This window comes from Chlorocebus sabaeus, chromosome 3 (assembly GCF_047675955.1).
Source record: "Chlorocebus sabaeus isolate Y175 chromosome 3, mChlSab1.0.hap1, whole genome shotgun sequence".
Taxonomy (NCBI): Eukaryota; Metazoa; Chordata; class Mammalia; order Primates; family Cercopithecidae; genus Chlorocebus; species Chlorocebus sabaeus.
In genome coordinates this window covers 1,586,058-1,611,263 of record NC_132906.1, presented here as the reverse complement: position 1 = coordinate 1,611,263, position 25,206 = coordinate 1,586,058, and the positions used below count along the sequence as shown (strand labels likewise).

The following is a 25,206-nucleotide window of genomic DNA, read 5'->3' as shown; positions in this document are numbered from 1 at the left end:
ACTTGAATGCCCTGAACCTACTGTCGACTAGGCCACTAACTGATAGGACTTTTAAGGCACAAAATCGGGGATAACAGAATCTTTTATACATGCTTTATTACTCAAGCAGCAGTGTGCAGTGATTAAATAATTACTCGCTTTTACTACATTTCTCTGACACTGCAAAGGGAGAAGTCTTCTTCATGCAGACTTTAGCGAGCAGTAGCTAATTTTTTTCTTGTCTTTTTTTTTTTTTTCCTTTTTGTGGAGAATGGGGTCTTGCTATATTACCCAGGCAGGTCTCGAACTCCTGGGCTCAATCTATCCTCCCGCCTCTGCCTCCCTGAGAGCTGGGATTACAGGCATGAGCCACTGTGCCCGGCCAGCAGTAGCTAATTTAAAGCTCAGTGTAGGCCGGGTGTGGGGGCTCACACCTGTAATCTCAGCACTACTTTGGGAGGTGGAGGCGGAGAGGGGTTGGGATTCCTTGAGCCTTGGAGTTCAGGGCCAGCATGGCAACAGGGCGAAACCTAGTTTTTACAGAAAATACAAACATTAGCTGGGCATGGTGGTTGGCCTGTAGTCCCGGCTACTGTGGAGGCTGAAGCAGGAGGACTGCTTTAGCCAGGAGGTCGAGGCTTCAGTGAGCCCAGATCGCGCCACTGCACTCCAGCTTGGGCGACAGAGCGAGAAGACCCTGTTTCAAAAAACACACAAAAACTCATTCTAACCAAAACTGAATGCTAGTAGCAGGAACTGGTATTAAGATTGCGGTCTGGAATCCCTTCTAATGCGTCTGACCTTGCATTATGAAGTCTTCACAGTGATGCTTCTGGGTTCTATGTGATTATCGTCATTGCTTAGCAATCTCAAGTTGTAAATAAATTCTTTAAATTTCCGTAGTCGTTTGCGGGACAAGGAGAGGGCTATTTACATGCTCTTTCCTTCTTGCTACTCAATCTTAAATTTGGCTTACGAATCAAACTGATGGACCCTACACGGCTTCCACCCGAAATTACAGATATCTACCATTCCATCTTCAAGAAACGGAGAGGTTCCGCCAAGATGGACATAAAAATCACAGGAGGAGCCTTCTGACAACGTGCATTCTTCGCACACTGAGTGGGGAATGGCTTCGTCATGTTTGAAACGGTGCCTCAACTACTCAATGTCCCAGGAACCCCAGTGGAGCAAGTTGTGTACACAGAGGCCCAAGATCCACAAATCAGCTACGAAATCATTTCCATAGTCTCCCTCCCCCAACGAGTCTCGATCCACGACGGCCATCCCCTGTCCCTCTCATCCATCAAGGGCGTGTTTTTCTCCTCTCCTGCCCCGACCTCCCGCGTCCGCCCAGCCTGTCCACATCCAGCCCCGCCACGCCCCATGGGCGGTCCCGAGCTGCGGCCCCGCCCCCTCCCGACCTCCCCGACCGCGGAAGCCCCGCCCCCAACGGCGCGGAGACCGGGGGCGGCCCGCGGCCCGCGGCGGGGCGGGCGGGGACGGACGCGGGGGGAGGGGGGCCACGGGATGTGGGGTGGGGGCGGGACCTGGCCGGGCGCCGGGACGGGAGGAGTCCCGGCGGCGCCTCGGACTTTTGCTCCCACAAGCCCTGCCTCGGAGGCAGGGGAGCTGGACCAGGAGCCGCCCGGAGCGCCCGAGTCGCCGCCGCCGCCGCCGCCGCCGCCGGGGCTCCCGCGCTCCCCAGAACGGTGGGACGCGGGGCTCGGCAGCCGCCCGCGGAACATGGCGCCCTGGACGCTGTGGCGCTGCTGCCAGCGCGTGGTGGGCTGGGTGCCGGTGCTCTTCATCACCTTCGTGGTCGTCTGGTCCTACTACGCGTACGTGGTGGAGCTCTGCGTGTGTGAGTACCGTCCCCGGGGGCTGCGGCGGGCGCGGGCCGCGGCTCGGGCGCGAGACAGGCCTCGGAGCCCCGCGCCCGCCGCCTCTGTGGAGCCAGCGCCGCACGCCGGGCGTGCGGCCCCGACCGCGCTCGGAAGCGCCGAGGCCGCTGCACCCGCCCTTTGTTCAAGCCTGCGGCGCGGCCTTCGGGCGACCTGGGGCTCCTGAAGCCTCGCGGCGGCTTCCCGGGTGCGGGTCTGGCCCAGGGAGGCCCCAGAGCTTCCTGGTTCCCGCCGGCCCGGGGGGTCCACATCCTCCTGGGAAGGAACGTGCAGAACGGGAGTAGTCCAGCTTCTTAGAAGGTGTAGGTTGTGTTTGTGGCCTTTTTGGCTTTTGTTCATTGTTTTAAAAAACCAAATCTGTTCCTCCTGGATTGTTTTTGTTCAAACAGCGCGAGAAGAAACGCCTGTTACCTGTAGAGCCGGCTACGGCGGGTTGGGGGAAGGGAGGTGTGTCTTTTGGTGGCCTCGGGCTGGAGGCGGGTCAGACCTGGAGGACGAGTAAGCTCCCGCTTTTGATTTTTTGGTGGTACTTGACTCATTGTAAAGTTCATTTATTTCTCCTCTGAATCCAGCCGACTTTTGCAAAAGGTTAAGACAGAAAGAATGGGTGGGAGGAGACATAACCTGATTATCTTTTGCTTGACTGATTATTAAGGAGGCTTGTTTTCGTTACTTCCATTTCCCTGATTAGTTCTTAGCACAAAATTCTCACCTGATTCCCTGGAAAAAAGGAGTAGCATTGCAGTGTACTTCAAGGATTTCACCTACTGGCTTGAATCGGTTGCCTTTAAGATTGAAGGAAATTGGTTTTCATTAATCAAAACACCGTTTAGGGGTGACTGCTATATTTGTGATATTGGGCAATTTCTCCAAGATTGTTTTGTCTTAAGTCAGTTGTTCTCAGACTTTGAGTATATGGATATTTTACACTTAAACCAGCCTCACCTAGGTTGTTCTGTGTACATCTGCTGCCTATATCAATTTTTTATGAAAACCTAGGACCAAATGGTAAGTGGTGTCTGTAAACGTAATCCCTCGTTATTCCAGAATGATCTACTCTTAGTCCTTAGACTGAATCTACCATTTTACGAAGGACTGTTAATAGTATTCTTTGAATAAAGAACCACATGAGCTAGAAACTAATGTTATGAATGAGAAGAATTTGTACCACCCACTCTTGAAAGTGGCAGAATCAAGGTTTCAATTATGTTTGGATTTGTACAGCTTTCAACCAAGTATTTGGTTAAAACCTTAGTTCCATACATGGAAGAGAATGCTTTGGTTCAGAAAATTTAAGGGTAAATTTTAAAATTAAAACATCCACTCTTAAAATTACTTTGTACCTATAGAACGTTTAATTTTGAAACGACTATCCCTGCAGGTGGGCCCAGAATAAATTAGTTGTGGAATGCATTTCCAAATAATATTAATCTTTTCAATATCATTATTTAGTCTCATCCTTTTGGATACCAGAATGTTTACTAAAAATGATGTTTGAGTCTATTAAAATTACTAGATTTAAATATTTCTGGGAGCTGCTTCCAGAACGTGATAGTGATCATAGGATTCTCATCAACTTATGATGATACCTCCTTTAATCTTCTTATTTACTGTGAAGTGAGCATTTATTCCAAAAGTTATATCATTCCTATTCCGTCAGAAGATTATTCCTACTCTCTTTTAATTCCCATAGTGGTTTTGAAGTAAAGCTGAAGGAGCACTAAAAATGTGCTTTTATGTTGAGATTCCACAGCTTAACCTGTAGATGGTTTTTGTCAAAAATGTTAAAAAATGAGATCAAGCGGTGCTGTGGAAAGTCTTAAATTGCTTCTGATTTCTTTCACCTGCTTCAAATAAAGAAAGAGAAATGAACATGAATTGAGAAATGCCATGTGCTAGTGGGATAGAGGGAACATTTCATTCACCCTCTCCTTTAATTCTTTCAGTATGTGAGAGCACAGGTATCACTACCGGTGGAGGAAGTGAGACTCTGAGGAATAGGTCCTTTTGGTTAGGTCACACAATTGTTGATATTGGAATGTGACCCACATCTTCCCGTTCTTTCATATAACTTGAGTGAGCTATGAGGGTCAGTGGAACTGTAATTGTTTGGGCCATAATGGTGTGGGGGGATAAAGGGGTCGGCATATTTTTGGAGATCACTTAGTTAGGCTTGAGACCCATACTGGAGAGATTATACCCTACAGGTTCATTAAGTTAAAACATTCTACAACTATGGCCTGATGCTTGGCAGAATCTTCAAATATTTGGTGGTGAAAGGTCTTATGTAGAGGCTGTATTAAGTTCTGAGTTATCTGATTTTAACTGGAGAGAATTTGGGAGGTCTGCAGTGTCACTGGAGTATAAAACAGTTGAGCATAAAAGTGTATTTACTCATGTTAAAACTATCCTTTAAACTACTTGTATTTGTTTTCGTAAGTACTGACCCTCCCACTGAAATATGTATAGATATATTTATAGGAGGACTTAAATGGAGGGAAGTGTGAGTTTTACTTAAAAGTGCTGTTTTAATAGTTTTTATAGGATATTCTTTTTATTTATGTATGTTTTTTTCAGTCGGAGTTTCACTCTTGTTGCCCAGGCTGGAGTGCAATGGTGCGTGGGATCTTGGCTCACTGCAATCTCCGCCTCCCAGGTTCAAGCAATTCTCCTGCCTCAGCCTCCCAAGTAGCTGTGATTACAGGCGCCGACCACCACGCCCAGCTAATTATTTTTGTATTTTTGGTAGAGGCAGGGTTTCACCATGTTGGTCAGGCTGGTCTTGAACTTCTGACCTCAGGCAATCCACCCGCCTTGGCCTCCCCAAGTGCTGGGATTACAGGCATGAGCCACTGCACTCGGCCTATAGGATGTTCTTAGATTCTGGTGTTCTCTATCAAACTAGGAGGAGAAGATCATAATTATATCTTTACATGTATGTATTCATTTAATCTTAATAATGATTCCCATAAGGTTAATTTGTCTACGGTTATAGAGCCAGTAAGTAGTATGGTAAGAATTGGAATTCAAGGGTTTTGGCTCCAAAGCCCATGCTGTTAACCACTATACAATGAATGACTAATCTATTTGGTGTCCAGATCTGGACACTCAGGGCAGATTTCAGTCCTGTATATGGTATATTTATATAAAGTACTTTTCTTCTAAAAGGCAGCAGCAGAAGATTCCTAAATATCTCAGACAATAAAAATACCTGGTCCACAGTAGGCTGTAAGTTGAACAAATTGTTGATTAACAAGAGGCCCTCATTCCATCTCACCTTCTGTAACTTCCTAATTTTGTAATTAGACACACCACCCCCCCTTCACCAGAAGTAATACTGAGGACAAAATTGAGGAAGAGGGTAATGCATGTAGGGTGGCCATCTCACAGGAGTGATAAGCTGAGAAGCAAAGATTAATTAGTAATATTGGTCCTTGATTTTAAATTAGAAATTCTATGATTTTTTTCCCCAGGGTTGATATTTAAAGTATGAGTGGACTGAATAACTTCTTCTCTTTGGTCAAGATGGTTATTTTTGAGGAAAGTGCTAAGTCTGGTTCCCAAGGTTTTATCAGAATATCTTGTTGTTCGGGTCATCTTGAGCTGTTAGTAGATGTGTATCTCTTCTTTGCATGTAGAGAATCTTAGAACTTAAAGAGATTTTAAAGATAATCTCATTCAGTCCCTTTACTTCTGAGGAAAGTATTGTTCAAAAGAGCTATGTTGTTTGTCCAAGGACAGGTATACCTTTTATATTTTTTCAGACAAATTTGTGGAGCGGACTCTAACCTTTGAGTCTGTACCAAATACTTCCTTGTGTCTCCTGCATAACTTCTTTGAATTTAGAGACAGATTAAGATAAATAACTTAAGCGCTGTCATTGTACACACTAGCTTGACACAGTTGATTCTGAAGTATTTTATTGATCTTGAAAGAACCCGTTTTCTATTTCATTGATTTTTCTCTTTTCTGTTTGGTTGTTTTCCTGTCTGATCTTCACTGTTTCCTTTCTTTTGCTTTGTGTTTAATATGCTCTTTTTCTAGATTAATATGGAAACCAAGGTCATTGATTTGAGCCCTTTCTTAGTTAGTCCTATAAATTTACCTCCAACTATTGCTTTAGTTTTATTCTCTCAATTTTAATATGTTGTGTTGTCGTTGTCATTCAATTCAAATTATTTTCTTGGGTTGGGCACAGTGGCTCACGTCTGTACTACCAGCACTTTGGGAGGCTTGATGAAACCCTGTCTCTCTTTTTGTTTTCTTTTTTTTGTTTTTTGAGACGGAGTCTCATTTTGTTGCCCAAGCTGGAGTGCAGTGTGGTGATCTTGGATCACTGCAACCTCCTCCTCCTGGGTTCAAGCAATTCTCCTGCCTCAGCCTCTTGAGTAGCTGGGATTATAGGCATGTGCCACCACGCCCGGCTACTTTTTGTGTTTTTAGTAGAGATGAGGTTTTGCCATGTTGGCCAGGCTGGTCGTGAACTCCTGACCTCAAGCGATCCACCCATCTCGGCCTCCCAAAGTGCTGGGATTACAGTTGTGAGCCACCATGCCTGCAAGAACTCTGTCTCTACAAAAAATACAAAAAATTAGATGGGCATGGTGGCTTGTGTCTGAAGTCCAACCTACTCAGGAGGCTGAGATGGGAGGATCCCATGAGCCCAGGAGTTCAAGGCTGCATTGAGCCATGATTGTGCCATTGCACTCGAGCCTGGGTTACAGAGCAAGACCCTTTCCCAAAGAACAAACAGATCCTTTTCTTTTGTTTTAAGACAGTTTTACTCTTTGTCCAGGCTGGAGTGCAATGGCGCGATCTTGGCTCACTGCAGCTTCTACCCTTCAGAATTCAAATTATTTTCTAATTTCACTTTTGATTTCATCTTTGACCCCATGGATTTAGTTTCCATTTATTTGGGGGTTTTCCAGATATCTTTCTGTTATTGATTTCAAATTTCCTTGTGGTTAGAGAACATACTTTGTATGACTTAAATCCTTTAAAATGTATTCAGGCTTGTTTTATAGCCTAGAATGTGGTCTGTCTGAGTAGTGTTCCATGTGTGCTTACGAAAAATATGTCTGTACTCAGCAATGTATTCTGCTCTTTGTTGCTGGGTGGAGTATTCTGTTATGTCATAATGCTCCATAAATGTCAAATAAGGCAAGTTGGTAGTGTTGTTCAAGTCCTCTATGTTCTTGCTTCTCTGTTTGTTCTCTCAATTATTAAGAGAGGTGTAACTATAATTGTGATTTATTTCTCCTTGTAGTTCTATCAGTTTTTGCCTCATGTATTTTGCATCTCTGTAATTAGGTGCATAAAACATTTAGGATTGTGATATCCTATTGACCAATTGGCTCATTTAACATTATGAAATGACTTTTCTATCCCCGGTGATATTGTTTGCTCTAAAATCTGCTTTGGCAGATATTAACATGGGCACTAATCTTTCCTTCAATTATTGTTAGCATGGTGTATCTTTCTCTGTACTTTTAATGTGTATATGTCTTATATTTAAATTGTGATTCTCGTAAAGAGCATATATTTGGGTCTTTTTAAATCCAACCTGAAAATCTCTGCCTTTTAATGGGGGTTTTGACCATTTACATTTAATGTGATTATTGATACGGTTAGGCTTAAGTCTATCATTTGCTATTTGTTTTATTTTCTGTCCTCTTCTTTGTTCCATTTTCCTTAAAAATGATTCTATTTTATCTCCTTTATTGGCTTATTACTAGTAATTCTTTTTGTTATTTTATTGATTGCTTTAGGGCTTATAACATGCATCTTTGAGTTATAGTCCACCTTCAAGTTATGTACTGTTTCATATATAATACCTTATAAGAGTATACTTCTATCTCTTCCATCTCGGCCTGTATGCTATTGTTGTGCATTTTATATGTTGTACACCTCACACTATATTGCTACTGTGTTTAAACAGTTGATTATATTAATAGATTTTAAAGATTTAGTTTTTAAAAACCCCAAATATATACATTTATTCCCATAGTTACCATTTCTAGTTCTCTTCATTTCTTTTTATAAATCCATCCAGTGTCATTTCCTTCTGCCTGAAGGGCCTCTTTTAACGTTTATTGTAGTGCAGGTCAGCTGGATTGAATCATTTCAGTTTTTGTATGTCTGTAAAAGTTTTAATTTTGCCTTTGGTTTTTAAAAGACAACTTTATCGAGACATAGTTTGCATATCATAAAATTCACTAATTTAAGATGTAAAATGCAGTTATTTTTAGTAAATTTGCCAAGTTTTGCAGTAATCACAACCATCCATTTTTAGAACATTTCTATCACCACATTAAGATCCCTTATGCCCGTTTACAGTTAATCCTTCTTCCCACCCCCAGCCCAAGGCAACCACTAATCCATGTTGTCTCCAAATGCCTTTTCTGAATATCCCATACAACTGGAATAATACATGCTTGCAACACATGTACTAAAATTGGAAGGGTACAGAGAAGATAAGCATAAAAACCAAGAAAAATTTTAAAAGAGAAAAAAATAAATGGAATCATACAATAAGTGTTTTTTTGGTTCTTGGTTTTTTTTTTTTTTTTTTTTTTTTTGGAGACAGAGTCTCGCTCTGTTGCCCAGGCTGGAGTGCAGTGGCGCGATCTCCGCTCACTGCAAGCTCTGCCGCCTCCTGGGTTCACGCCATTCTCCTGCCTCAGCCTCCCTAGAAGCTGGGACGACAGGTGCCCGCCACCACGCCCGGCTAATTTTTTTTTTTTTGGTATATTTAGTACAGATGGGGTTTCACCGTGTTCGCCAGGATGGTCTCGATCTCCTGACCTCATGATCCGCCCGCCTCGGCCTCCCAAAGTGCTGGGATTACAGGCGTGAGCCACTGCGCCCGGCCTTTTTTTTTTTTTTTTTTTTTTTGAGATGGAACTTCACTCTTGTTGCCCAGGGTGGAATGCAGTAGTGCGATATTGGCTCACTGCAACCTCCGCCTCCTGAGTTCAAGCGATTCTTCTGCCTCAGCCTCTCAAGTACTTGGGACTACAGGTGTGCGCCGCCATGCCCTGCTAATTTTTAAAATATTTTTGGTAGAGACAAGATTTCCCCATGTTGGTCAGGCTAGTCTTGAACTTCTGACCTCAGGTGATCCACCCGTCTCAGCATCCCAAAGTGCTGGGGTTACGGGCGTGAGCCACTGCGCCTGGCCAATAAGTGGTCTTTTTTGTCGGGTGTATTTTACATAGCATAACGTTTTTGAGGTTTATCTGTGTATTATGTATCAGTATTTCTCCCCTACTCTTCAGCCTCACATCCTAATTTGTATTTTTCTGTTTTTAAAACATACCCAGTTTTATGTAGGAATATATTTCTAGTAAGCCTCACCACATCATTTGTACATTGAATTAGAATATAAATTAAAAGTATGCACTTTCTTATATTTATGTACCTGAATAATCCTGCTTACAAGACTTATAGTATAATTGGGTCCTGTTTGTTCTTGTATCCATTAGAGCCTAGTGTTAGTAGACTTTAAATTAATATAACTTGAATTGAATTGAATCATAGTCTTGTAAACTCACTTGAATCATGTTTGAATGTTGGGACACACAAACATCTAGAATAAGAATACTAATTATAGTTACAAAACATGTATTTCACAATCTTTAGTGGTAAAGGCTACATGAAATGGTTTATTGGTCCTACATACAGTCTTTGTTTTGGGTTATGAAACAGTGATTCTTTGAAATTATGCCGACATGGTTTAAAAAAACGTGTTTCCCTAAATCTTATTCTCAATGGTTGGTATACTTATAGGAAAAGTTAAATGTGAATTAAAAACAAAAGACTTTTGGCCAGGCATGGTGATTCATGCCTATAATTTCAGTACTTTGGGAAGCCCAAGTAGGAGGATCGCTTGAAGCCAGGAATTCAAGGGCAGTTTGGGCAACATAGCAATAGCCTTTACAAAAATAAAATTAAAAATTAGCCAGGCATGGTGGTACCCACCTCTAGTCCCAGCTACTTGGGAGGCTGAAGCAGGAGGATTACTTGAGCCCAGGAGTTCCAGGCTGCGGTGAGCTATGATCACACCACTGCCCTCCAGCCTGAGTGACAGAGTGAGACCCTGTCTCTGAAACAAACACACAAACAAATAAAAAAACCTTTTTATTAATTTTATCTTTTCACATCTATTTTCAGATGTGAGAGCAGTAATTTTCTAGATGACTTGCCTTTGAAAGATAGTGGCCAGAAGACCTATGTATTTGAATTCTGCAGTGACCTTAGCCTTCTCTTTTACTTTTATTATTTTTGAAGAAAAAGTTTTTTTTTTCTCGTGACTACTAGTGAGTTAATCTGTCCTGGTATTATTTTCTGTGTTACCAGATAGCAAACTGGTCTGAAAGAGCTCTGTAAATATATATTTTTAAAAACCCTCCTAAACTCAAATGAAAAAAAAGGTCTGTTTTATTTCCCCACATAAACTAAACCTTCTTTGGGGCTTCCCTGCTTTCTTGAAAGACAAGAAATGTGGAAGAAAAAGGTGGTGGACAACCTGGAAACCAAGTCAGACTGTTGAGAAGAACCTTCGCCTAGTCATGCAAATAAAAGCCTGGCTGCTGCTCCGCCCACTCCCACCTGCCGGCAGAGAAGCAGCAGTACGTGAACTCCAGACTCTCATCTGTTTACTTGACATCTCTGCTTGGAGAGCTAATAGGCATTGTAGACAAAACTCTTGATTTCCTTTTTTTCCCCTCACCTGAACCTGCTGCGCCTAATAGCTCAGTAAATGACAGCTGTATCCTTCTACTTCTTGGGTTGAAAAGTCATTCTGTATTTGGTTAATCAGCATGTCCTGTCATTAAATGTATAAAATCCAGCTGCTTCTCACCACTACTACTGCAACTATTATACTCCTTTAAACACCATGATCTCTGCTTAGTGCAAAAGATTGAAAAACATGACTATAATAATTTGCACCGACTGGGTGCGGTGGCTCACGCCTGTAATCCCAGCACTTTGGGAGGCCGAGGTGGGCAGATCACCTGAGGTCAGTGTCATGCACGTCCGTGCGAAGAGACCACCAAACAGGCTTTGTGTGAGCAACATGGCTGTTTATTTCACCTGGGTGCAGGCGGGCTGAGTCCGAAAAGAGAGTCAGTGAAGGGAGGTAAGGGTGGGGCCGTTTTATAGGATTTGGGTAGGTAAAGGAAAATTACAGTCCCAGGGGGGTTGTTCTCTGGCGGGCAGGAGTCGGGGGTCACAGGGTGCTCAGTGGGGGAGGTTTTTGAGCCAGGATGAGCCAGGAAAAGGAATTTCACAAGATAATATCATCGCTTAAGGCAAGGACCAGCCATTTTCACTTCTTTTGTGGTGGAATGTCATCAGTTAAGGCGGGGCTGGGCATTTGCAGTTCTTTTGTGATTCTTCAGTTACTTCAGGCCATCTGGGCATATACGTGCAAGTCACAGGGGATGCGATGGCTTGGCTTGGGCTCAGAGGCCTGACAGTCAGGAGTTCGAGACCAGCTTCACCAACATGGCAAAACCCCATCTCTACTAAAAATACAAAAATTAGCTGGGGGTGGTGGCACACACCTGTAATCCCAGGTACTCAGGAAGCTGAGGCAGGAGAATCGCTTGAATCCGGGAGGCAGAGGTTGCAGTGAGTTGGGATCGTATCACTGCACTCCAGCCTGGGCGACAGAGTGAGACTCTGTCTCAAAACTAATAATAATAATAATAATAATAATAATTTGTACCATCTTCCATCAGGAAATAGTCTGTTTACCACCCATTGAATCTGGGCTGGCCTTGTACTTGCTTTGGCCAGTAGAATGTGGTAGATGTGTGAGTGTACCCTCTGTAAAAGAGTGTACCCTCTGTAAAATAAGTACTTCCTCTTTTACTATTTCCTCACCCTGCATTTTTTCCCCCTCATAGCACCTATTATTACTTCACATACAGTTATTTTTGTTTCTCTTCAGAGTCTTATATTCACTGCTGTCTTTCCAGAACCTAATACTTCTGGAACCCAGGCCTCAAGACAGCATACATCTTCTGCCTTAGCTCTTTTGGGACATTCTGGTCATCGTGTAAGGGAGTCCAGACTAGACTGCTGAGTGAGAGACCACATGGAGAAGAGGCCCAGCCAAGAGAAGCCAAAACCCCTAATGTGTGAACAAGACCATTTTGGACTCCCACCCCATTCGAGCTGCCTGATGACTGCTGTTAGTAGAAAAAACGTTCCAGCTGATCAGAGCCCAAACTGCTGACCCACACAATTGCAGGAAATAATGAACAGTGGTTGTTTCAAGTAACTAAGTTTTAGGGTGGCTTGTTAATGCCGCATTATCACTTATATTGTTGTAGTATCCTTGTAAACCTGTCTTCCTCTACTCCACCCCCACCTTTATTCCATATGTTCTCCAGGAAGCAGTCAGAATGATCTTTTTCAAATTAACATCAGTTTGTTACTCCTATTTTCAGGACCTTGACTGGCTTCCTGTCTTGTTCAGCAAGATACCTAAAAGCCTCACCATGGCCTTTAAGGCATTATGTACTCATTACTTCATTACTTCTCTGTCATAATTTCCTTTCCACTCTTCCTCCAATTTTATCTCTAACTTAAGAAACCTATTTTCCATAGACAGAAGTTTGGGAGGGTGTGTTGTCTAAGGGAGGGAGCTCTCGACATCATTACCATGTGGGATTTTAAGATTAATACCTGACACTATTCCTGTAAGCATATAAGCAACACATTTAGATACTACTTAGATATGTAGAACATACACTTGAACTGATGGGCATTACACTTAAATAACTGATATAATAAAAAATAAAGGTGACTAGTTTTATGGAGAATAGGTTCCCTTAAATAGAGATGCATAGGTCTTTAAAAATTAAAAAAAAAGTTTGGTTTTAAAACATCTCTATTTTGGCTTTCCCAGTGCTTCATTTTACTGACTATTGTGAACTTTGAATCACTCATTGGAATCATAGGAAGAGTTAATTTTTATGGACGTACTAATTGAACAGCATATAAAAACAAACACAAACTTATTAAATGTGAAGTCTTCTGGGAAGCTTTTAAAACTAATTGCATGAAGAGGATATCCTCAGCGTCTGAAGGAAATAATACCAAATACACCAAAATATTAACAGTGTATGTTGCTGGGTGAGGGATTATACTGATTTTTTCCTTATGCAATGCACAGGCTCTTAATAGACTTTCATATTTTCTCCTTACAGCATATTCTTCCCTTATCCCCCAAAGAGCTAATGAATCTGCTAAAAAAACACAAGTCATGATTATTACTCCTCCTCTCAGCACCCTCCGATGGCTTTCCACTTTGCTTAAAATGAAGTTCAAAGTTGAAAATACATAGGGCTCTAGATGCTCTGGCCTGCCACTGCTTCTGACCTAATTTCTTCCTTTGCTCATTCTGCTTCAGCCAACAGGCCACCTTTCTTTTCATCTGTCAGGCCACCTGAGGACCCTTGAGCTTCCTGTTCCTTCTGCCTGGAATGCTCTCCTCCCAGATATCCACGTGGCTAGCTCTCACTTCATCTAGATGGCTGTTCAGATAGTTGCCTATCAGAGAGGCATTCCTGACTACCCTCTGTAAAAGAAGTACTTCCTCTTTTACTGTCTCCTCACCCTGAATTTTTCCCCCCTCATAGTGCCTGTTATTACTTGACATACAGTTGTTTTTGTTTCTCTCCAGAGTTGTATATTCACTGCTGTCTTTCCAGAACCTAAAATAGGGTCTGGTATAATATGTTCTCAATAGATATTTGCTGAGTGAGTGAATTGATTGTGTAGCTGCCAGGTCCCATGCTAGTAGAAGAGGGATGGAATATTTTCATATAGTAGACAACTTGCAATTATTGATAATTAGTACTATTGGTAATCTTAAAGTTGCCTCTGGATTTCAGGCAGCCTGTTCATTAGGCAGGTGAGGAAACTGTCTTGAATTGTCAGGAGGAAATGTTAATTATAATAGCTATTATTATTTACTGTATGCCCACTGTGTGTCTGACATGTAGTCTAAGGCACTTCACTTATGTTAGGTCTTTTAAAATTCTAACTCTATTGGAGAGAGATTATTAGCATTGTTTTATGGATTAAAAACAAAGACTCATAGGTTAAAGGTCTCTTTTGAGGCCATACAATTGATACATAAAACCAAAGCTCGAATCTGTGTAACTCTATAAGTTTTGTCCTTGTCATTATATATTTGTCCATTAAAATATTTAATAATTTATAAGCTCTTTGCAGGCCTTTCATTATATTTGTTATAACTAGTCAAATCTTGTGTTTGGGGCATGTAATGCAAATAAAACAAAACCTCTCCCATATATATAAAACATATATGTAAAATGTGTGTGTGTGTGTGTGTGTGTATGTGTTTTGAGACAGTGTCTCACTCTGTTGCCCAGGCTGGAGTGCAGTGGCGTAATCTCAGCTCCCTGAAACCCCTGCCTCCCAGGTTCAAGCAATTCTCCTGTCTCAGCCTCCCAAGTAGCTGGGACTACAGGCACACGCCACCACACCTGGCTAATTTTTGTATTTTTAGTAGAGATGGGGTCTCACCAAGTTGGCCGGGCTGACTCCTGACCTCAAGTGGTTCTCCTGCCTTGGCCTCCCAAAGTGCAGGAATTACAGATGTGAGCCACTGCACGCAGCCAAAATTATAGAACACAGACTAATTATAAGATGATGTTATCTATAACTATATATGGAAGTTCTAGAAAAATGAGAGTTGGCAGATAATATTTTAAATCCTTCTGAACAATATTGAAGGACCCCAGGAAATAGTAATAATTATCCTTACTATTCATGCATTTAATGCGCTAAGTAATTAAGTGGTCTGTCTATATCTTTTGATCTTTACAGTAATTCTACAAAGGAGATGCATATTTTTCTTCAGTTTATAACTTGAGAAGTTGACTTAGTTCCTCAATTCAGACCTTTTCACATATCCTTCTAAAACCCGTACAGATTAGTAAGGGCAAGTAAAATCAACTATATAACCTGGGCCTATGGCATAACTAGGACAGAGAATTTTTTAAACCGCAATTTATATGTGAGTGGGGAAATAGTCATCTTAAGAATAGCTAGATGAACTCTGGTGACTGTATCAGAACGAAGAGTAAGGGGCTCTGCAGAGGATACCAGGCTCTTTGTCCATCCTGAGAAGATGAGAACCCTGTCCCGAGTGGGAAATACTGAAAACAGGTTTGAAATCTGGTAGATCAGAGCATGGCAACTGAGAATGCAAAAGAAAAGGCACTTGGAAAAGTGTTTATGACTTGAAATGACAGCCTTAGAAAAAAAACACACCACTTCTAGGGGAGAAGGTAGCACCTTGGAAGTTGAAAGTGTCCCATGAAGTATTAATGTTTAATAGCAAAGAGAAAGAAGGAAATAGCTGCAAGGACACAGCTGAAACAAGAGTATCAAAGCAGTAGGTGATAAATAAATGCACTATCCATCTAGCAAATAAACTGTACTTCACTGAAGCAACAGAAGAAGGCACTGGTAGGAATAAATTAAGCAAGCCCTTTTGCCCCAGAGGGTTTCTTGCTGTGGATGGTCCATGAAAATCAGCGTAACTCAGCATGAATGATAATTTAAAAACAGCATCCATGTAGATTTTTCTGATTCAAAACATGATAATCAGTGCTTTTCAGTAGATGAAAATACATTAAAAGGCAACAAAGAAGAGAACGAATTCAGCATCCAGACATAAATTAAATATAAATATCTGCTGAATAAAAGAAACTCCAAAAGTTTTCTTTGACATGGAGTCTTGCTCTGTTGCCCAGGCTGGAGTCCAGTGGTGTGATCTCGGCTCACTGTAACCTCTGCCTCCCAGGTTCAAGCAATTCTCGTGCCTCAGCCTCCCGAGTAACTGGGATTACAAGCGCATGCCACCACACCCAGCTAATTTTGGTATTTTTAGTAGAGACAGGGTTTCATCATGTTGGCTGGGCTGGTCTTGAACTCCTGACCCCAAGTGATCCACCCGCCTTGGCCTCCCAAAGTGCTGGGATTACAGGCGACGTCAAAAGTTTTTAAAACTCAATGAAAACAGTCAAAGAGCAGGAAGATTTGAAATAAGAGCTGTTCAGACTCAGGAAAGAAATGGAAAATAAGACAATATCAGAATAATGAAGATTAAACTACAAGATGCCCAAAGGTAAACAGATATGACTGAAAATACAGTGAAGGTATAGAGGATAGACATGGAAAAAGCCAAGAACCTGTACTCAAGATAAAGGGAAAGGTAAAAGGATTGGAGGAAAAAATGATGGATATACAAGATAGGCTAAGATTCATTATTATAATCCACCATATTAATACATCTTGTAAGAAAAATCATTATTTCCATATATACCAAAAAGGTATTTGAAAAGTCCAACACATCCATTCTTGAATAAACAATAAAATAGGGATACATAGTGTAAACAACATAAACAAAATTTATTTACACACAAAATGCTTGATAAAATTCCACTATAAAACCAGGAATAATGATGCCTATTATGTCTACTACTTGGTAACATTGTATTGACGGAATTAATTACCACATTCATTCAAGAGAAAATAATCAGGAGCGTGAGGCTTTGGAAAAGGGAAAACTATTTCTGTGTGCAGTTTATCTGATAGTGTATGTTGAAAAGCCAAGAGAATAACAACAGAAAACCTAGACAAAAAGAACTGAGTAAAATGGCAGAATAAAAAATTAGCAAACAAAACCCAATACTTTTTATATATACAATAATTTAGCTTGAAAATATAGTGGAAGAGGGCCAGGTGTGGTGGCTCACGCCTGTAATCCCAGCGCTTTGGGAGACCAAGGTGGGCAGATCATGAAGTCAGGAGATCAAGACCATCCTGGCGAACGCAGTGAAACCCTCTCTCTACTAAAAATGCAAAAAAAAAAAAAGGGCGTGGTGGCGGCGCCTGTAGTCCCAGCTACTTGGGAGGCTGAGGCAAGAGAATGGTGGGAACCCGGGGGGCGGGGCTTGCAGTGAATGGAGGTCGCGCCACCGCACTCCAACCTGGGCCACAGAGCGAGACTCCGTCTCAAAAAAAAAAAAAAAAAAAAAAAGATACAATAGAAGAGAACTGTCCATATCCGGTAACATTAAAAAGAGAAAATACCTTAGGAAAAAAACAAGAAAAATGTTAAACTCACAAGAGGAAAACATTCTTTTTTTTTTTTTTTTTAAATTTTTTGAGGCAGAGTCTCGCTCTGTCGCCCAGGCTGGAGTGAGCGGCGCCATCTTGGTTCACTGCAAGCTCCGCCTCCCGGGTTCCCGCCATTCTCCTGCCTCAGCCTCCCGAGTCGCTGGGATCACAGGCGCCGCCACCACGCCCGGCTAGTTTTTTGTATTTTTAGTAGAGACGGGGTTTCACCGTGTTCGCCAGGATGGTCTCGATCTCCTGACCTCGTGATCCGCCCGTCTCAGCCTCCCAAAGTGCTGGGATTCTAGGCGTGAGCCACCGCGCCCGGCCAGACATTCTTAAAAGACCCAAAATGTGACTTGAACAAATGAAAAGACATTTCATTCTTTATGTTCAATAGACAGAATAATTCAACATTACAAAGATGCTAGTTTCCCCCAATTAATGTATAAATGAATTCTAATCCCAGTAAACTTTTTTTTTTTTCTTCCTGGTGCTAGACAAATTGACACCAGAGGTCTCGTGGAAAAATAAGAGAGAATAAGCAACCAGGAAATCTCTGAAAAATAAGAGCAATAAGGAGGGGAAATCCGCCAGATTTTAAACCAGAAAGCCTTATAATTAAAACTGTGGGGGCAGGAAGTATATGAGAACTTTCTACTTTCTGCCCAATTTTGCTGTGAACTTAAAACTACTCTAAAAAATAGTCTCTCTCTCTTCTTTTTTTTTTTTAACTGTGTGATATGGTGCATGGACAGACGTGTTGACTAATGGAACAGTATATAATGTCCAGAAATAGACAAAAGAAATTTAGAATATTGTAAAAATAGCACATCAAATTACAGAAGAAAAGATGGGACAACTGGATACATATTTTGTAAGAGTAAAATCACGTCCATACCTCATGCTGTTTTAGTGTAAACTACAAATGGATAAAATCTTTCTTTTGTCGTACACGCGCGCGCACACACACTTTTTGTTTTTGAGACAGAGTTTTGCTCTTGTCACCCAGGCTGGAGTGCAATGGCGTGATCTCAGCTCACTGCAACCTCAGCCTCCTGGATTGAAGCGATTCTCCTGCCTCACCCTCCTGAGTAGCTGGGACTACAGGCGTGTGCCCCCATACCTGGCTAATTTTTGTATTTTTAGCAGAGACAGGGTTTCACCATGTTGGCCAAGCTGGTCTCAAACTCCTGACCTCAGGTGATCCACCCACCTCGGCCTCCCAAAGTGCTGGGATTACAGGTGTGAGCCACTGTGCCCGGCGGATCTTATATTTTTAACTTTTTATTTTAAAATAATTTGATTTGTGAAAAACAGTACAAACAGTTGTCATATAACCTTCACCCACATTTTCTTTTTTTTCTTTTTTTTTTTTTTTTTTTGAGACGGAGTCTTGCTCTGTCGCCCAGGCTGGAGTGCAGTGGCGCAATCTCGGCTCACTGCAAGCTCCGCCTCCCGGGTTCACGCCATTCTCCTGCCTCAGCCTCCCGAGTAGCTGGGACTACAGGCGCCGCCACCACACTCGGCTAGTTTTTTGTATTTTTTAGTAGAGACGGGGTTTCACCGTGTTAGCCAGGATGGTCTCGATCTCCTGACCTCGTGATCCGCCCGTCTCGGCCTCCCAAAGTGCTGGGATTACAGGCGTGAGCCACCGCGCCCGGCCCACCCACATTTTCTAAGTGTTACTATTTGTCATATGTGCTTTGTCATTGATTCTTTCATTCTGTCTCTGAAATGTATGAGAGTAAGTTGTAGAGCTAATGCCCCTTTACCTATGTTTACCTTTATTTCCTAAGAACGAGAACATTGTCTTTTTTTTTTCCTGAGAAACAGTCTTACTCTGTCGCCCAGGCTGGAGTGCTGTAGTTTGTTCTTGGCTCACTAAAACCTCTGCCTCCTGGCTTTGATTAATTCTTGTGCCTCAGCTGTCGAGTAGCTGGGATTACAGGCGCATGCCACCACACCTGGATAATTTTTGTATTTTTAGTAGAGATGGGTTTCGCCATGTTGGCCAGGCTGGTCTTGAACTTGTGACCTCAGCTGATCCACCCACCTCAGCCTCCCATATTGCTGGTATTACAGGCATGAGCCACTGCACCTGGGAATTAGAATATTATATAACCAGAGATTTGTTAAAATCAATAAATTAGTATTGATTAAATACTACTCTTTAATCCGTAGGCCTATTCAGACTTCATTTGTCCACTCAGTTCCTTGTTCTGCTCCCCAGTTCAGTGTAGGATCACACATTGCAGATGTCATGTCTCTTTAGTGTCCTTATATTTGGAAGAGTTCTTCAGTCTTTGTTTCACAATCATGATTTTTTACGAGTACAGGTTGGTTTTACTTTGTTTTGTTTTGAGACAGGGTCTCTGTTGCAGTGCAGAGTGCAGGCTGGAGTGCGGTGGTGTCATCGCGGCTCACTGCAGCCTAGACCTCCTGGGCTCAGGCAGTCCTCCCGCCTCAGCCTCTTTAGTAGCTGAGACCACAGGCATATGCCACCATGCCTGGCTAATATTTGAAAGTTTTGTAGAAGCAGGGTCCCACTATGTTGCCCAAACTGGTCTCAAGTTCCTGGGCTCAAGCAATCCTCTTGCCTCAGCCTCCTTACGTGTTGGGATTACACGTGTGAGCCACTGCACTCGGCCAAGGTTTATTTTGTAAATGTTCCTCAATTTAGCTTTATCTGATCTTTCCTCATGATTAGATTCAGAGAATTGCAGGCATGCCTTGGTGGAAAAATTGTGGGTTTGATTTCATACCACCACAATAAAGCAAATATCAAAATAAAGCAAATCACACAAGTTTTTGGTTTCCTACTGCATATAAAAGTTATGTTCACCCTGGACTGTAGTCTGGTAAGTGTGCAATAGCATTATGTCTTTAAAAAATACTTTTTGCTCAAAAATGCTAGCAATTAGCAGTCACCTAAGCCTTCAGCAAGTCTTGATCTTTTTGCTGGTGAAAGGTCTTGCCTCGATGATGATGGCTGCTGACTGATCAGGGAGGTTGTTGCTGAAGTCTGGGGTAGCTGTGACAATTTCTTAAAACAGGACGAGATTAAAGTTTGCCACATCTGTTGACTCTCCTTTCACAATATTTTTCTGTAGCATGTGATGCTGTTTGATAGCATTTTACCCACAGTAGAACTTCTTTCAGAAATTGGAGTCAGTCCTCTCAAACCCTGCTGATACTTTATCAACTAAGTTTATGTAATATTCTAAATTGTTTTTGTCATTTCATCAGTGTTCACAGTATCTTCACCAGGTGTAGATGCCATGTCAAAAAAAAGTTTTCTCTTCCATAAAAAGCAACTCCTCATCTGTTCAAGTTTTATCAGGAGATTGCAGCAATTCCATCACATCTTCAGGCTCTGTTTCTTATTCTGCTTCTCTTGCTGTTTTCACCACATCTGCAGTCCCTTCCTCCACTGAAGTCTTGAACTGTTCAGTGTCATCCATGATCTTGGACTGGAATCAGCTTCTTCTATACTCCTGTTAATGTTGATATTTTGACCTCCTCCCATGAAAAATGAGTGTTCTTAATGGCATCTAGAAATGATGAATCCTTTCCAGAAGGTGATCAATGTACTTTGCCTAGATCCATCAGAGGAATCACTGTGGCATCAATAGCCTTATGAAATGTATTTCTTTTTTTTTTTTTTGAGACTGAGTCTCACTCTGTTGCCCAGGCTGGAGTGCAGTGGTACGATATTGGCTCACTGCAAGCTGCGCCTCCTGGGTTCACACCATTCTCCTGCCTCAGCCTCCCGAGTAGCTGGGACTACAGGCACCCGCCGCCACGCCCAGCTAATTTTTTGTATTTTTAGTAGAGACGGGGTTTCACCATGTTTGTCAGGATGGTCTCGATCTCCTGACCTCGTGATCCGCCCGCCTCGGCCTCCCAAAGTGTTGGGATTACAGGCGTGAGCCACTGTGCCCGGCCGTGAAGTGTATTTCTTAAATAAATAATAAGACTTGAAGGCCACCGGGCCCGGCCGTGAAGTGTATTTCTTAAATAAATAATAAGACTTGAAGGCCAGGCGCGGTGGCTCACGCCTGTAATCCCAGCACTTTGGGAGGCCGAGGTGGGCGGATCACGAGGTCAGGAGATCGAGACCATCCTGGCTAACCCGGTGAAACCCCATCTCTACTAAAAATACAAAAAATTAGCCGGGCGTGGCGGCGGGTGCCTGTAGACCCAGCTACTCGGGAGGCTGAGGCAGGAGAATGGCGTGAACCCAGGAGGCGGAGTTTGCAGTGAGCTTAGATCCGGCCACTGCGCTCCAGCCTGGGTGACAGAGCGAGACTCCGCCTCAAAAAAAAAAAAAAAAAAGACTTGAAAGTTGAAGTGACTCCTTGATCCGTGGGCTGTGGAATAGATGTGTTAGCAGGCATAAAAACAACATGAATCTCCTTGTACATCTCCATTAGAGCCTTTGGGTGACAAGGTGCATTTTCAATGAGCAGTAATATTTTGAAAGGAATCTTTTTTTCTGAGCAGTAGGTCTCAACAGTGGGCTTAAAATATTCAATAAAGTGGCTGGGTGCGGTCTGTGGCTGGTTTGATCCTCTGTCTGGAACACTCAAACTTTTTTCGTATCAGCGTTGTTGCACTTTCTTATTCATCTATTCACTGGAGTAGTACTTCTATTTTTCTTCAAGAACTTTTCCTTGGCATTCACAACTTGGCTAACTTTGGCCCAAGAGGCCTAGCGTTTCGCCTGTCTCGGTTTTTAACATGTCTTTCTCACTAAGCTTAGTCATTTCTAGCTGTTGATCTAAAGTGACAGGTGTGTGACTCTTCCTTTCACTTGAACACTTAGAGGCCATTGTAGGATTATTAATTGGCTTGATTACAGTATTGTTGACTAGGGAGGCCCAAGGAGAGGGGGAGAGATAGAGGACTGTCTGGTCAATGGAGTGGTAGAAAAACCACATTTATTAAGTTTTTCCATCTTTTTTAAAATTTTTTTATTTTTTTGAGATGGAGTCTCGCTCTGTCGCCCAGGCTGGAGTGCGGTGGCCGGATCTCAGATCACTGCAAGCTCCGCCTCCTGGGTTTACGCCATTCTCCTGCCTCAGCCTCCCGAGTAGCTGGGAATACAGGCGCCCGCCACCTCGCTCGGCTAGTTTTTTGTATTTTTTAGTAGAGACAGGGTTTCACCAGGTTAGCCAGGATGGTCTCGATCTCCTGACCTCGTGATCCGCCCGTCTCGGCCTCCCAAAGTGCTAGGATTACAGGCTTGAGCCACCGTGCCTGGCAAGTTTTCCATCTTATATGGATGCAGTTGGTGGTACTCCAAAACAATTACAATAGTAACCTCACAGATTACTGATCACAGAGCACCAGAGCAGATATTATGATAATGAAAAAGGTTGAAATACTGTGAGAATTAACCAAAATGTGACATGGAGACACAAAGTGAGCAGAAAGTGTTGGAAAAATAGCACAGATAGACTTGCTTAATGCAGGGTTGCCACAACCTTTAATTTGTAAAAAATACAATGTCTGCAAAGCACAATAAATCGAAGCACCTTATGAGGTGAGATGTGCCTATGTGTTTTCAGCAAGAATATCACAGAAGTAATGCTGTGTCATTGTAACATTTTGGAGACCGTTAATGTTGATCAACACCTAAGGTTGTGTGTGTTATGTTTCTCCATTCTGTAAAGGTACAGTTTTTCTTTGTAATTAGTATTCTTTTAGACCACCACATCACACGATTCCTTAAGAGGAAGGACTTGTTGCGTAGTTTTGGTCAGTGCAGTCAGCAGATAGCTTCCAGCACTTTCAGCGTGACTCATATCATCCAAGGTCACACCCTTCTTGGTGCAGCTTGCACACACTGCCTGAGTGAGGTGGGGTGGGACTGCCCACTTCAGAGCTCCCTGCCAGTTGCTGAGGCTAGGCCTACATTGCAGAGAGATTGCTCCCTTAGCCCTATTATACCTCTTCCCCCTTCCTTTCACATATACTGGTCCCTAGTAAATACATTGCACCCCAAACTCTGTCTCAACATCTGATTCCAGAGAACCCAACCTGAGTCATTTCTTGTTGGGAGACATTTTGAAACCCTGTGAATAATCCGTTTGTCATTACTTTCACTTACTTCTTTTAGCATCTATTGAGACTTCTTGCTTGAAACAGTTATTACTGTGCTGGTTGCCAAATGGTGTTTTTCTAATTCCATGATTTCTTCTACATTTACTAGTTAGAATTCTACCGTATGGAAGATATTATCCTTCTCCCATTTACTTATTTATTGATTCAGTCACATATATCAGCGTGCACCAGCAGATTCTATTTTGTGAGTTATAATCTGATGTTTATTGTATTGTTCAGTTTGTCCCAGATTTGGCCAGTAGGTGCCCCTTCCATCTTGTTTCTGTGTGCTTTCATGTGTCCTCATTGTTGTTTTTAGTACTTCCTTTCTTTCTGGCAACGTATTTCAGCGTTGTTTCTTACTTTTCCTGCCCCTGGAATTGGTCATTTCAACAGGGACCAAGAATGAATGTAAAAACTGGAAACATTCAAGCATTAGAAGAACATATGGGTGGATGATCTTAAGGCAATGGGAAAGCCTCTAACAATATCTCAGAATCACCAAGCCCAATGGAAAAGACAAACAAACAAACAAAAACAAATAAGCAGATGTTTCACAGGGGAAAAAAATGAAAATGACACATAAAGAAAAGATACTGACCCTCACTTGTAAGATAAATACGAGTTAAAATTATCCTGCAATACCAAAAGTTTGAAAACTTCATTGAGTAGACTGCAGAGAAACAGTCTCATTCATTGCTGGTAGAAGTATAAAATGATACAACCCTTATAAAAGTTGTTTTGCAAAAAGCTAAACACATGGTGGAAAGATTTACTTTTGGTTCAGTAATCCCACTATTAGGAATCTACACTGAAGATAAACTTCCACAAATAAACAGCACATGCACGAGGTTATTTATTGCAACATTGTAGTAGCAAAGGATTGGAGACAACACAGATGCCCATCAATAGAAGGCTGATTGTATAACTGGAATATCCACACAATGGAACATTGTGCAGTGCTTTAAAAAAGAAAGGAATGTCTCTGTGTGCTAATGGGTAGTGATTGCTAGAATTTGTAGGACATTTCACAAGACATCTGGCCTGATCTTTTCAAAAAGTCATCATCATATGGATTTAGGGAAGATGATGGTAATAGTGCATTATTTTTGAGTCACCCCAAATCACTGCATAAAAACAGAACTTGAACAGTATCTGTAGCAAAACTAGTTTGCTAGAGAATGAGAGTGAGCTTCAGACAACCAAACTGACTGCAGAGATACAAATTAAACTCTAATATGAGCATTAAATATTTATTATATTTATTTTCTTGTAGACCCAAGACTAAGACTAAATGAGGAATAATGTCTGTCGTGGATACTGTATGCTTTCACAGTGTAGATACAGCACAGCTGCTAGAGAATGGAGAGAGAATATGTGAAAACATTATTCAAACTTTTAAGTAATCATATTACTGGCAGTGTTATTGGTGTCATTATCTTGAGATTATTGGGTAAGCAGTATGGGATAGTACAGTTCTTTATCCCTTGTGTCCTTGAGAACCAGAATTCTCAATGGAAAAAGGAGATACCAATGTGAGATAGAAGATGTTAAGTAAAAACCCTGTAGACTTTGATTTTAATTGGAAATATCAATATAAACTTACCAGGTATTTAATCTTCCTTTTAAAATGGCATGCACACACACCCACAGATACACACACACACACACGAAGGAAAGGAAAACAAACCCTGTTGATTACTAGTCATTTATGTAGAAAATCCCAAAGAATCTGCAAACAAGCTACTAGAACCAAAAAGTGAATTTAGCCAGCATACAAGGTCAATAAACAAAACTAAAACATTTCTAAATAGTATTCTATAGCAATGAGTAATTAAAATTGGAATTTTTAGAAATGCTGTTTATAATAGCATCAAACACATGAAATATTTTAGGGATAAATCTAACAAAATATGTGCAAGGTTCTACGTGTTAGAATCTAAAATGAAGAGCTATGCCATGGTCATGGGCTGTAATACAATATTCCAAAGACATTAGTTCTCCCCAAATTGATCTGTAAGCTCAGCTAGTGAAAATCCAGGCATTG

The 25,206-nt window shown here is 41.9% G+C and overlaps 1 protein-coding gene across 8 annotated transcripts in view; it reads left to right on the top strand.

Moving 5' to 3' along the window:
* The first annotated feature begins 1,512 nt into the window (after positions 1-1,512).
* The window catches only part of ZDHHC20 (zDHHC palmitoyltransferase 20), an 86,907-nt gene continuing 63,213 nt past the window's right edge, over positions 1,513-25,206 (top strand). For 7 of the 8 annotated variants that reach the window (XR_005236559.2, XM_008021702.3, XM_008021700.3 and 4 more), the window contains exon 1: positions 1,513-1,843. Coding sequence is in view for 7 of the 8 variants with exons in the window: in XM_008021702.3 (XP_008019893.3) it covers positions 1,726-1,843 (118 nt within the window). In the remaining variant the exon portion in view is untranslated. The remainder of the gene's footprint in view (positions 1,844-25,206) is intronic. The other variant, XM_008021701.3, reaches the window with a different exon arrangement.